Here is a 14,381-nt window from a genome sequence, read left to right as displayed (position 1 = left end):
GACTGGGCGGTGTTCACGACTCCCTGAAGTTTCTTGCGGTCCTGGGCCGAGCAGTTGCCATACCAGGCTGTGATGCAGCCCGATAGGATGCTTTCTATGGTGCAATGTAAAAGTTGGTAAGGGTTAATGTGGACATGCCAAATTTCCTTAGTTTCCTGAGGAAGTATAGGCGCTGTTGTGCTTTCTTGGTGGTAGCGTTGACGTGGGTGGACCAGGACAGATTTTTGGAGATGTGCACCCCTAGGAATTTGAAACTGCTAACCATCTCCACCTCAGCCCCGTTGATGCTGACAGGGGTGTGTACAGTACTTTGTTTCCTGAAGTCAATTACCAGCTCTTTAGCTTTGCTGGCATTGAGGGAGAGATTGTTGTCGCTGCACCACTCCACTAGATTCTCTATCTCCCTCCTGTATTCGGACTCGTCGTTATTCGAGATCCGGCCTACTATCGTCGTATCGTCAGCAAACTTGTAGATGGAGTTGGAACCAAGTTTTGCCACGCAGTCGTGTGTGTACAGGGAGTAGAGTAGGGGGCTAAGTTCAAGTATGGTTTAAAATCTACGTGAGAAATGGCACTTTAGTCACAATACTAAACTAGTTGATGCTATTGTTATTCAACTGACAAACAGCTCTGACACATCTCTGCAAACTTGTGTCTTCTTCGTAAAGATCAGTCAACTTATTAACACCACGAGGAATAACAGTAATAATTTATTTGCTTGTTTTCACTATCTTTTTATTAATTGCCATTTTTATTTTTTATGCATTTTTGCCCAGAGGTTAATGATAAAAGTGCTTCACAACAATACTTCTATTTCATATTTTAAAAGTGCAGGTATTACAACAGGGTGAAGAAATGGCAACCTGTGCACAGGATTAATCAGGTTAAACTTTGACACATAGCCGATCCCCCTAACCTGCACATCTTTGGACTGTGGGTGGAAACCGGAGAACCCGTAGGAAACCCACGCAGACACGGGGAGAACGTGCAGACTCCGATCAGAAATTGACCCAAGTGGGAATCGAACCTGGGAGCCTGGAGTTGTGTGGTAAACCAGTGTGTTCTGATATTAGAGGTTGTACAGTAGAACCTGCATTACAGGTTCACCTGTGGCCCCTGCATGCTAGCTCCGCCCAGGAGGTGGGTACAAATATGCGTGGCCTCCAGCTCGCTGCCATTTCGGCAGCTGCTGTGGGAGGCCACACATCTGATACTAATAAAGCCTCAGTTTGGATTCAACTTCGTCTCCAGTCAAATTGATCGTGCCTCAATTTATTCGTATCAGATTCAGAAGATGGACCTCCGGATTAAACCAGATCACCTGCAGCTGGATCCACACTCAAGCGATGCCAGAAAGGACTTCCAGCACTGGCTAGCTTGTTTTGAAGAGTATATCAATGCGGTGCCGACCCCTGCTCCAGAGGCTCAGAAGATCCAGATATTGTACTCCAGACTCAGCTCCAAAGTCTTCCCGCTGATCCAGGATGCGCCAAATTACGCTGATGCCATGACTGGACTCAAAGAAAATTATGAACAGAAGACGAACACGCTCTTTGCCAGACACACGCTCGCAACGCGTACTCAACTACCTGGTGAGTCAAACGAGGACTTCTGGAGGGCCCTGATACCATTAGTTCAGGACTGTGACTGCCGAGATGTTACAGCTAAGAAGCACTCAGATCTCCTTATGCGGGACGCTTTTGCGACTGGGATTGGGTCTGATATTATCAGGCAGCAGCTCCTAGAAGGGGCCACGCGCGACCTCATAGAGACTAAAACACGAGCGCTCTCCATGACGGTCATCCTGCGCAATGTCCAGTCCTACGCCCCCAACCGCTCGGCCCACTCCTCTTACGCTTCATGGGCCCCACACGCAGCCGCCCCAGCTACCCACCCAATACACCTGCGCTACGCGGCAGCCAGCGATCCCCGGGGGGCCCCGATGCTACTTTTGCGGCCAGCAAAAACACCCCTGCCAACGCTGCCCGGCCCGCGCTGCCCTTTGTAAGGCCGGTGGGAAAAAGGGCCACTTCGCTGCGGTGTGCCAGGCTGAGGAAGTAAGGACAATCACCAGGGACTGCCAGGTCTGTGCGGAGTGCAAGCCGCACTTCTACCGGCCGGACTGCGCGCGCCTGGTGAAGGCCTCCCGCCCCTTTGAACGCCTCAGCGTGGATTTCAAAGGCCCCCTCCCCTCCTCCGATCGACACACATATTTCCTCAGTGTGATCGATGAATACTCCCGGTTTCCCTTCGCCATCCCATGCCCCGACATGATGTCTGCCACCGTCATTAAAGCCCTTAATTCTATCATCACTCTGTTCGGCTTCCCCGCCTACATCCACAGTGACAGGGGATCCTCATTCATGAATGATAAGCTACGTCAGTTCCTGCTCAGCAGGGGTATCGCCTCCAGCAGAACGACGAGCTACAACCCCCGGGGAAACGGACAGGTAGAAAGGGAGAATGGGATGGTATGGAGGGCCGTCCAGCTGGCCCTGCAGTCCAGGAATCCCCCGGCCTCCCGCTGGCAAGAGGTCCTCCCTGATGCGCTACATTCCATTCGCTCACTACTCTGCACTGCCACTAACAGTACACCACATGAACGTCTTTTTGCCTTCCCAGGAAGTCCACAACTGGGGTATCGCTCCCAACTTGGCTTACAGCTCCGGGAACCGTGCTTCTCCATAAACATGAGCGGACCTCAGGGACCTGGCACCAGCAGGTTCCACCCTCATACCACCCCCGTCGCGCCCGGCGCCACCTTCCCCTCCCGCGCCGCTCCTATCACCCCCCCTAGGACCGTCCGTCCTCCCCCACGCCCACGCCTGTCGATGAAGAGGATTTCGGCACGCTCCTGGAGTCAACTTCAACCACGACAGCGCCCACATCGCCGTCACCACTTCGTCGATCTCAAAGAACCATCAAGGCACCGGACCGGCTGAACCTCTGACCGGCCCGACGGATGCCAAGAGACATTTTATTTTGCTGCTCTGTAAATATTAAAATTTCTAATTGAACAAAGTTATCCACCACCCCCGCCGGACTCAACTTTAACAGGGGGTGAATGTGGTAAACCACTGTGTTCTGATATTAGAGGTTGTACGGTAGAACCTGCACTACAGGTTCACCTGTGGCTCCTGCAGCCATTTCGCCAGCTGCTGTGGGAGGCCACACATCTGATACTAATAAAGCCTCAATTTGGATTCAACTTTGTCTCCAGTCAAATTGATCGTGCCTCAAGCTGTGAAGCAACTGTACTAACCACTGTGCTACCGTGCTACCCCTTGATGGTCCAGATGCACTCCTCACAACTTTCTCCAGCCCATACTGGAAAATCCCACCCAAAATAGGAAAATGCAGCATCAAGAAAATATAATTGCATTGATTTCTGAAATTGTGCAGCAGGTAGATTCACTGCACCCTCCCCCCCCTCACCCCCCCCCCCCCCCCAAAAGGTTCTTGATAAGAATCAAGTTGGGATTTGTTCATGGTAAATCGAAAGCTAATCAGTTTGAGGAACAGAGCAAATTGGACCGTTACATATTAGAATCAGTTATACTCCAGTCTGCTCCTTCACCCAGTCTCGGAAAGCTGTCACACGAGCATAGACTCCTGGAAAATTAGCTTCCGCGCATTTGATACCAAAGCTCACGATTCCAACAAGAGACCAGGTTCCACCAGGCTCCAGGCAGACTAGTGGGCCTCCAGAGTCACCCTGGAATTAAAAAAAAAAGCACAATAAATATTACACAGTAATTATTGGGGGAGAAAGAACTCAAATATGGTTCCATTCTAACTTTACAAAGCAATGTCCCTTTATTAATTAAACCTTATGGGCGCAATTCTCCCACCGGAGTGTTTCACTCCGGCGTCGGAGGCTGCTCCCAGCCTCCTATTCATCTGTCCCCGGGGTGCTAGGAGCGGCGCCACGTCATTTACGCGTGCCGGGCCTTGCCGCCGTGTAAAAGCACGGCGTGTAAATGACGCGGCAGGCGCCGCATGAATGACATCATACGCGCATGCGCAGGTTGACCGGCGCCAACCCGTGCATGCGCGGTTGCCGTCCTCCCAGCTGCCGCCCCGTAAGAAGATGTCGGATGGATCTTGCGGGGCGGCGGAGTAAAGGAGGTCCTCCTTCAGAGAGGCTGGCCCGCCGATCGGTGGGCACCGATCGCGGGCCAGACCCCTTTTGAGTCCTACCCCGGTGAAAGAACCCCCCCCCCCCCCTCCCCCCCCCCACAGGCCGCCCCCCAGCGTTCCCGCACTGTTCCCGCCGGCAGCGACCATGTGTGGACGGCGCCGGTGGGAACCCATCGTGTTGGACAGGCCGCTCAGCCTATCCGGGCCGGAGAATCGCCGCTCGCCCGTTACAAATGGCGAGCGGCGATACTCCGAGCGGCCAGCCGTGATTCCTGCCGCGCCGGTTTGGGGGTGGGAGAATCGCGTGCGGGTGCCGGGGCGACATGGCGGGTCTTGCGCGGAGCCCTGGCGATTCTCCCACCCGGCGTGGGGGGGGGAGAAGTCCGCCCTATATCTCTGTGAAAACACTTGAAGCGAATACATGTAAAAATCGCTGTGAAGTGTCCCTACTGTTATTGGTGCTATTGCCCATGATGCAAACACGCCCTGGTTTTTTTTGGGGGTGTTCTCTGTCCCATCTCTTGTTAGGTTCCTTTTTGCTGAACCATGTGAATTTAAGTCCCTTTCACTGGAAGGTTTTCAGAATCCTTTGCTGAGACTAAGGACAGAATGTTCCAGCTCTATTGGCAGCAGGAGTGGGGCCAGAAGACGTGTGAGCCATTCACTTCGGCAGGACTGGAAGATCCTTCAGATGGCAGGGGCTGGAAAATTCTGGCCTAAATCTTGCAGCCCTTCCTGACAAAGATGGACATTTAAGTTAACAACTTAGAGCTGTCTGATTCAGCCCTTAATTTATCCTTCCAATGTTTGACTTTAGAGTTCAGTCTCTAAACAACCGATTTGTAAACAATTGCACAAATTAGTTTTAAAAACGAATACTTTGTAGATTCGTAGTTTTCATAAAATTCTTTGTAGGCCGCCCAATCCACCACACGGACCTGCCTCCCATCCATTGACTCCATCTACACCTCCCGCTGCCTGGGGAAAGTGGGCACCATAATCAAAGACCCCTCCCACCCGGCTTATTCTCTTTTCCAACTGCTTCCTTTGGGCAGAAGATACAAAAGTTTGAGAACATGCACCAATAGATTCAAATACAGCTTCTGCCTCGCTGTTACCAGACTCCTTTATAATCTTAATTATTGTCACAAGTAGGCTTACATTAACACTGCAATGAAGTTACTGTGAAAACCCCCGAGTCGCCACACTCCGGCGCCTGTTCGGGTACACAGAGGGAGAATTCAGAATGTCCAATTCAAGCACGTTTTTCAGGACTTGTGGGAGGAAACTGGAGCACCTGGAGGAAACCCACGCAGACACGGGGAGAACGTGCAGACTCCACACAGACAGTGACCCAAGCAAGAATCGAAGCCGGGCCCTGGCGCTGTGAAGCAACAGTGCTAACCACTGTACTACCGTGCCGTCCATCTTGAATGAACCTCTTACGGGCTGAACTGATCTTCTGGTCTGAACTGATCTTTCTACGCATCTTCTCTACAGTTGTAGCAAGATATACCATATACTTCACCCGCTGTCTATGTATATGTATTTTCATGTATTTTCATGATATATCCTCATGTACGTATTGTGTGATCTATGCTTTCATGTATGGAACGATCTGCCTGGACTATACGCAGAACAGTACTTTTCATTGTACCTCCATACATGTGACAAATCTAAATTAGTATTTTCATCAAATTATTTCATTGAAATATGTCTTGTACACCAAGGTCTAGGTCATTAATGTATATTAGGAAGCACACAGGTCCTAACTTCAACCTCTGGGGGAACCCCAATATAAACATTCCTCTAGTCTGAAAAACAATTGCTAACCCGAGCCTTTGTTAGACGTTTTAGCTGCTGTGATGTGAAGAGTCTAAAGTTCGGTTCCTTTTTCACAAACACACATTTATTTCATTCCAACAGCTTTGCACAAAACTCTCACTATACATCACCTGACAGAGGCCACCTGAAGCCCCTTTACATATCAGTGTCAATTAATGGATACTTAACATAAACGAGACAACTAATTGCAATGTCTCTTAACCCATTGCTTAACAGCCTCATGTTCTGTCACTCAGCCAATTTTGCCTCCATGTTGCTACTGTCCCTTCTCTTCCACAAACTCTAACTCAGCTCACAAGCCTGTTGTGTGGAACTTTATGAAATGCCTTTTGGAAGTCCATTTACATCACATCAACAGTATTGTCCTCATCAACCGTCTCTGTCACCTTCTCTAGAAACTCAAGAAAGTTAGCAATAAACAACTTTTACCCAGTAAATCCAAGCTGGATTTCCTTAATTGACCTGCATTTGCCCAAGTGGCTATTCATTTTGTCCTAAATTTATCATTCCTAGAAGCTTCCCCACCACCGAGATTAAACTGACTGGCTTGTAGTTGTTAAGTTTATATCTACACCCTTTTTTAAACAAGGGTGCAACATTCCTGAGTCTCCGGAAGACTGGAAAATTATAGCCAGAGCCATTGTCTTTTCCACTCTAGCTTCTCATAGTATCCTTGGATGTATCTCATTTGGTCCTGAACCTTGATCAACTTTAGTCACCATACCCAGTACCTCTTCCTTATCAATTTTAAACTCTTCAAGTATCTGAACTACCACCTCTTTCACCATGACCTGAGCAGCATCTTCTTCCTTGGTAAAGAGGGATGCAAACTATTCATTTGATGCATCGGCCGAAAGCTTATGTCTCTATGCATAATTTCCCTTTTTGGTCCCGAAACAGCCCCACTCCTCATTTTACCAGAGTTTTACAATCTATAAGCCTATAAAAGATTTTGGGACTCCATTTCATGTTAGCTACCAGTCTCTTCTTAAAAACTTTCTTTGTTTCTCTTATTTGCTTTTTTAATTCCCCTCTGAACCTTTTATATTCATCCTTGTTCTCTATTGTATTATCCACCCGTCATAGAACAAAGAACAAAGAAAGGTACAGCACAGGAACAGGCCCTTCGGCCCTCCAAGCCTGCGCCGACCATGCTGCCCGACTAAACTAAAATCTTCTAGGCTTCCGGGGTCCGTATTCCCCTATTCCCATCCTATTCATGTATTTGTCAAGATGCCCCTTAAACGTCACTATCGCCCCTACTTCCACCACCTCCTCCGGTAGCGAGTTCCAGGCACCCAGTACCCTCTGTGTAAACAACTTGCCTCGTACATCTACTCTAAACCTTGCCCCTTGCACCTTAAACCTATGCCCCCTAGTAATTGACCCCTCTACCCTGGGAAAAAGTCTCTGATTATCCACCCTGTCTATGCCCCTCATAATTTTGTAGACCTCTATCAGGTCGCCCCTCAACCTCCGTCGTTCCAGTGAGAACAAACCAAGTTTATTCAACCGCTCCTCATAGCTAATGCCCTCCATACCAGGCAACATCCTGGTAATTCTCTTCTGCACCCTCGCTAAAGCCTCCACATCCTTCTGGTAGTGTAGCGACCAGAATTGAACACTATACTCCAAGTGTGGCATAACTAAGGTTCTATACAGCTGCAACATGACTTGCCAATATTTATACTCAATACCCCAGCCAATGAAGGCAAGCATGCCATATGCCTTCTTGATTACCTTCTCCGCCTGTGTTGCCCCTTTCAGTGACCTGTGGACCTATAAGAACATAAGAACTAGGAGCAGGAGTAGGCCATCTGGTCTCTCGAGCCTGCTCCGCCATTCAATGAGATCATGGCTGATCCTTTGTGGACTCAGCTCCACTTTCCGGCCCGAACACCATAACCCTTACTCCCTTTATTCTTCAAAAAACTATCTATCTTTATCTTAAAAACATTTAATGAAGGAGCCTCTACTGCTTCACTGGGCAAGGAATTCCATAGATTCATAACCCTTTGGGTGAGGAGGTTCCTCCTAAACTCAGTCTTAAATCTACTTCCCCTTATTTTGAGGCTATGCCCCCTAGTTCTGCTTTCACCCGCCAGTGGAAACAACCTGCCCGCATCTATCCTATCTATTCCCTTCATAATTTTATATGTTTCTATAAGATTACCCCCTCAGCCTTCTAAATTCCAATGAGTACAGTCCCAGTCTACTCAACCTCTCCTCGTAATTCAACCACTTCAGCTCTGGGATTAACCTGGTGAATCTCCTCTGCACACCCTCCAGTGCCAGCACGTCCTTTCTCAAGTAAGGAGACCAAAATTGAACATAATACTCCAGGTGTGGCCTCACTAACACCTTATACAATTGCAGCATAACCTCCCTAGTCTTAAACTCCATCCCTCTAGCAATGAAGGACAAAATTCCATTTGCCTTCTTAATCACCTGTTGCACCTGTAAACCAACTTTTTGCGACTCATGCACTAGCACACCCAGGTCTCCCTGCACAGCAGCATGTTTTAATATTTTATCATTTAAATAATAATCCCTTTTGCTGTTATTCCTACCAAAATGCATAACCTCACATTTGTCAACATTGTATTCCATCTGCCAGACCCTAGCCCATTCACTTAACCTATCCAAATCCCTCTGCAGACTTCCGGTATCCTCTGCACTTTTTGCTTTATCACTCATCTTAGTTTTGTCTGCATACTTGGAGACATTGCCCTTGGTCCCCAACTCCAAATCATCTATGTAAATTGTGAACAATTGTGGGCCCAACACTGATCCCTGAGGGACACCACTAGCTATTGATTGCCAACCCGTGAAACACCCATTAATCCCCACTCTTTGCTTTCTATTAATTAACCAATCCTCTATCCCTGATACTACTTTACCCTTAATGCCATGCATCTTTATCTTATGCAGCAACCTTTTTTGTGGCACCTTGTCAAAGGCTTTCTGGAAATCCAGATATACCACATCCATTGGCTCCCCGTTATCTACCGCACTGGTAATATCCTCAAAAAATTCCACTAAATTAGTTAGGCACGACCTGCCCTTTATGAACCCATGCTGCGTCTGCCCAGTGGGACAATTTCCATCCAGATGCCTCGCTATTTATTCCTTGATGACAGATTCCAGCATCTTCCCTACTACCGAAGTTAAGCTCACTGGCCTATAATTACCCGCTTTCTGCCTACACACCTCGATCTCTCTGACTGTCAATACTCTTGAGAGTTCTACCATTCACTGTATATTCCCTACCTGTATTAGACCTTCCAAAATGCATTACCTCACATTTGTCCGGATTAAACTCCATCTGCCATCTCTCCGCCCAAGTCTCCAGAAGATCTAAATCCTGCTGTTTTCTCTGACAGTCCTCATCGCTATCCGCAATTCCACCAACCTTTGTGTCGTCCGCAAACTTACTAATCAGACCAGTTACATTTTCATCCAAATCATTTATGTGTACTATGAACAATAAAGGTCCCAGCACTGATCCCTGCGGAACACCACTAGTCACGGCCCTCCAATCAGAAAAGCACCCTTCCATTGCTACTCTCTGTCTCCTATGACCTAGCCAATTCTGTATCCACCTTGCCAGCTCACCTCTGATCCCGTGTGACTTCAGCTTTAGTACCAGTCTGCCATGAGGGACCTTGTCAAAGACCTTACTGAAGTCCATATAGGCAACATCCACTGCCCTACCTGCATCAATCATTTTTGTGACCTCCTCGAAAAACTTTATCAAGTTAGTGAGACACGACCTCCCCTTCACAAAACCGTGCTGCCTCTCACTAATACGTCCACTTGCTTCCAAATGGGAGTAGATCCTGTCTCGAAGAATTCTCTCCAGTAATTTCCCTACCACTGACGTAAGGCTCACCGGCCTGTAGTTCCCTCAATTATCCTTGGTATCCTTCTTAAACAAAGGAACAACATTGGCTATTCTCCAGTCCTCCGGGACATCACCTGAAGACAGTGAGGATCCAAAGATTTCTGTCAAGGCCTCAGCAATTTCCTCTCTTGCCTCCTTCAGTATTCTGGGTAGATCCCATCAGGCCCGGGGACTTATCCATCTTTATATTTTTCAAGACGCCCAACACCTCGTATTTTTGGATCTCAATGTGACCCAGGCTATCTACACACCCTTCTCCAGACTCAACATCCACCAATTCCTTCTCTTTGGTGAATATTTAAAAACTTAAAAACTTACTTCTTCATCTTACTCTCTATCTCACTTATTGGATTGGATTGGATCGGATTTCATAGAATTTACAGTGCAGAAGGAGGCCATTCGGCCCATCGAGTCTGCACCGGCTCTTGGAAAGAGCGCCCTACTCTAGGTCAACACCTCCACCCTATCCCTATAACCCAGTAACCCCACCCAACACTAAGGGCAATTGTGGACACTAAGGGCAATTTATCATGGCCAATCCACCTAACCTGCACATCTTTGGACTGTGGGAGGAAACCGGAGCACCCAGAGGAAACCCACGCACACACGGGGAGAACGTGCAGACTCCGCACAGACAGTGACCCAAGCCAGAATCGAACCTGGGACCCTGGAGCTGTGAAGCAATTGTGCTATCCACAATGCTACTGTGCTGCCCCAAATTTGTTTATTGTCACGTGTACCGAGGTACAGTGAAAAGTATTTTTCTGCGAGCAGCTCAACAGATCATTAAGTACATGAAAATAAAAGAAAATAAAAGAAAATACATAATAGGGCAACACAAGGTACGCAATGTAAATACATAGACACCGGCATCGGGTGAAGCATACAGGGGTGTAGTGTTAATCAGGTAAGTCCATAAGAGGAGTCTGGTAACTGCGGGGAAGAAGTTGTTTTTGAGTCTGTTTATCATCCAGGGAGCTCTGGATTTGTTTGCTCCAACTTTCCCTTTGAGGGAATATACCTTGACTGTGCCCAAACTCTCTTTTTAAAGGCCATACATTGTTCAATTACAGTCTTGTGTGCCAACTTCTGATTCTAATTCATCTGGGTCAGATCCATTCTCACCCTGGTGAAGTTGACTTTCTCCCCAGAGATTAATTATTCCTATTCTGGATTGTTCCTTGTCCTTTTCCAAAGCCAACCTAATAATCACTGTCTTGTCCCATGAATGTTCCCCTAAGGACATTTGATCCATTTTGGCCCACCATTCTCATGAATCAGGTCTAGCATGCTGCCTCCTTTCTTGTTGGACTGGAAGCATACTGCTGTAAAAAAATTCTGCTGTACACGCTTGAGAATCCCTTGCCACTTGCTGCCCTGCAAACTACTGCAATCCCAGTCGATATTTGCATAATTACCATCTTCTATTATAATTATTCCATTATTCTTTCATCTATCTGTAATTTCCTTGCCAACTTGTTCTTCTTCTACATCATCTCCACTAGTTGGTGGCCGATAGGCTCTATTGAAACATGCAATAGCACCTTTTGATATTTCTTCACTTTAGCAAGACAAATTCTGTCCTTAACCCCTTTGGGACATCCTCTCTTTCTTGGATTACAATGTTCTACTTAACCAATACTGCCACCACTCCCCTTTCCTATCTTTCCTGAACATCTGGTATCCAGGAATAGATAATCCTCAATCTTACCCTTACTCTACCAAACTATTTGTAAGTTGAACACCACTATTAAATCTCCCTTTAACTTTTTCTTTCCACGGAGGAGAATTTTAAACTTTCTAGTCTCTTCATATCACTAATCTCCTTGACCCCGGTACATTCTAGGAAATCTCCTCTGTGCTCTCCTCAAGGCCTTATTAACACCCCCACCCCACATCCTACCACCCCCCCCCCCCCCCCCCCCCACATCCCCGATGTGGTTCTAATTAGACAAAATGGCCAGGATTTTACTAGCACCAGGAAGGCAGTAGAATTGTGGGGAGCTGTATTGGTTTGGCTTTCTGTTTTTGTTTTCATTCATGGGATGGGCATTGCTGGCTAGGCCAGCATTTATTGCCCATTTGAAATTGCCCCTGAGAAGGTAGTGGTTAGCTTCAAAGCATAAAGAACAAATAAAGGTACAGCACAGCACAGGCCCTTCGGCCCTACAATCCTGTGCCGATCATGATGCCCTTAAGAAAAACCTTCTGCCCTTACTTGGTGCGTATACCCCTATTTCCTCCCTATTCATGTACCCATCAAGATGCCTCTTAAATGTTGCTAATATATTCGGAGCTGATCTGATTGTAACTTCAACTCCACATTCTCACCCAACTCCAATATCATGTCACCCCCTTGCTTATCAAGAGTCTAGCTACCTCTGCCTTAAAAATATTCAAAGTCTCTGCTTCCACTGTTAGGGTAAGAGAGTTCCAAAGACTCAATCCTCTCAAATGAGCAACCTCTTATTTTTAAACAGTGACCCCTGGTTCTAGATTCTCCTAGTGAGCCAGAGAAGACACAGCCAGAGTGAGACAGCAAAGAGTGAGTTTGGGAATTTGAAGCTAGGTGGGAATTGAATCCAATTGGTAAGACTGTTCCTTTTTAAATTTCAGGAGTTTAAATTAATCTAGAATTGTGCAGTGAAGGTTAACAAGGGCTGCCCCACCCACTCACATAACTAGTTGGCAGTTAAGTGTCAGTCACCTTAATCTACTTTGATCTAAAAGCAGGTGGGGGGGGCGGGGGGGGGGGGGAAGTCAACTCAGGCCAATTTAAAAGAGCAACTTGTAACTCACTCCCAGTGAGTTCTCCCATTGAGCCAGAGAAGACACAGCCAGAGTGAGACAGCAAAGAGTGAATTTGGGAATTTGAAGCCAGGTGGGAATTCAAAGCTGTGTGGGGAGGAGGTGCTTTTTAACCCTGGTAAGTGAATGGTCAGTAGTTTTTCCTTTCATTGTCTAATATATTTATTTTTTCTTCCTTTTTTTTTGAAATTGTAGTTGTATAAGCTAACCGAAGGTTTAAGACATGGCAGGAGATCCCGGACCCATGTCATGCTCCTCGTGTGCTATGTGGGAGCTCAGGGACACGTCCACTGTCCCGGGCTCCTTCACGTGCAAGCAGTGTGTCCAGTTACAGCTCCCGTTAGACCGCTTGACGGCTCTGGAGCTGCGGATGGACTCACTTTAGAGCATCCCGCGATGCTGAGGATGTAGTGGGTAGCACGTTTAGTGAGTTGGTCACACCGCAGATGAAAGTTACTGAGGGAGATAGAAAATGGGTGGCCAAAAGACAGAGCAAGAGTAGGAAGGCAGTGCAGGTGTCCCCTGCGGTCATCTCCCTGCAAAACAGATATACTGCTTTGGATACTGTTGAGGGAGATGGCTCAACAGGGGAAAGCAGCAGCAGCCAGGTTCATGGCACCGTGGCTAGCTCTGCTGCGCAGCTGGGCAGGAAGAAGAATGGCAGGGCTATAGAGATAGGGGACTCAATCGTAAGGGGAATATACAGGCAGTTCTGCAGACGCAATCGAGACTCCAGGATCGTATGTTGCCTCCCTGGTGCAAGGGTCAAGGATGTTTCGTAGCAGCTGCAGGACATTCTGCGGGGGGGAGGGTGAACAGCCAGCTGTCGTGGTGCACCAACGATACAGGTAAAAAAACGGGACGAGGTCCTACAAGCTGAATTCAGGGAGTTAGGAGTTAACCTAATAAGTAGGGCCTTAAAGGTAGTAATCTCAGGATTGCTACCAGCGCCATGAACTAGTCAGAGTAGGAATGTCAGGATAGATAGGATGAATGCCTGGCTCGAGAGATGGTGCAAGAGGGAGGGATTCAAATTCCTGGGGCATTGGAACCGGTTCTGGGGGAGGTGGGACCAGTACAAACCGGACGGTCTGCACCTGGGCAGGACTGGAACCGATGTCCTGGGGGCGGGGGGGGGGGGGTTGCTAGAGCTGTTGGGGAGGGTTTAAACTAATGTGGCAGGGGAATGGGAACCGATGCAGGAAGTCAGAAGTAGTAAAACAGGGACAGAAACAAAAGGCAGTAAGGGGGAAAGTGTAAGGCAGAGAAGCCAGAGTCAAAATTCAAAAAGGGCGACAGTACAAGGTACAGTGACTGAGGGGAGCTCAGTGAATAGGCCCAGTAATACTAAAAGGAATAAAACGGGAAGTAAAAACATCAATGATTTAGTGGCCATTACTGAAATATGGTTAAAGCATGGTCAAGACTGGGAGTTAAATATCCGAGGATATCAAACTATTCGGAAGGACAGAGTGGATGGTAAGGGAGGTGGTGTAGCTCTGTTATTTAAGGATGACATCCGGGCAATAGTAAGGGATGACATCGGTGCTATGGTGGATAAGGTTGAATCCATTTGGGTGGAAATCAGGAATAGTAAGGCGAAAAAGTCACTGATAGGAATAGTCTATAGGCCACCAAATAGTAACATTATGGTGGGGCAAGCAATAAACAAAGAAATAACTGA

General features: G+C 47.5%; 1 protein-coding gene across 6 annotated transcripts in view; it reads right to left on the bottom strand.

The window, feature by feature from the left end:
* Nucleotides 1–3,449: 3,449 nt before the first annotated feature.
* Nucleotides 3,450–14,381, bottom strand: part of LOC140429730 (transmembrane protease serine 11B-like) — a 142,282-nt gene continuing 131,350 nt past the window's right edge. For all 6 annotated transcript variants that reach the window (XM_072517072.1, XM_072517068.1, XM_072517073.1 and 3 more), the window contains one exon: nt 3,450–3,715. In XM_072517072.1, coding sequence (XP_072373173.1) covers nt 3,554–3,715 — 162 coding nt within the window. In that variant the 3' untranslated portion in view covers nt 3,450–3,553. The remainder of the gene's footprint in view (nt 3,716–14,381) is intronic.

The sequence above is a fragment of the Scyliorhinus torazame genome, chromosome 9, assembly GCF_047496885.1.
Source record: "Scyliorhinus torazame isolate Kashiwa2021f chromosome 9, sScyTor2.1, whole genome shotgun sequence".
NCBI classification, from domain to species: domain Eukaryota; kingdom Metazoa; phylum Chordata; class Chondrichthyes; order Carcharhiniformes; family Scyliorhinidae; genus Scyliorhinus; species Scyliorhinus torazame.
This window is presented reverse-complemented; position numbering and strand designations above follow the sequence as displayed.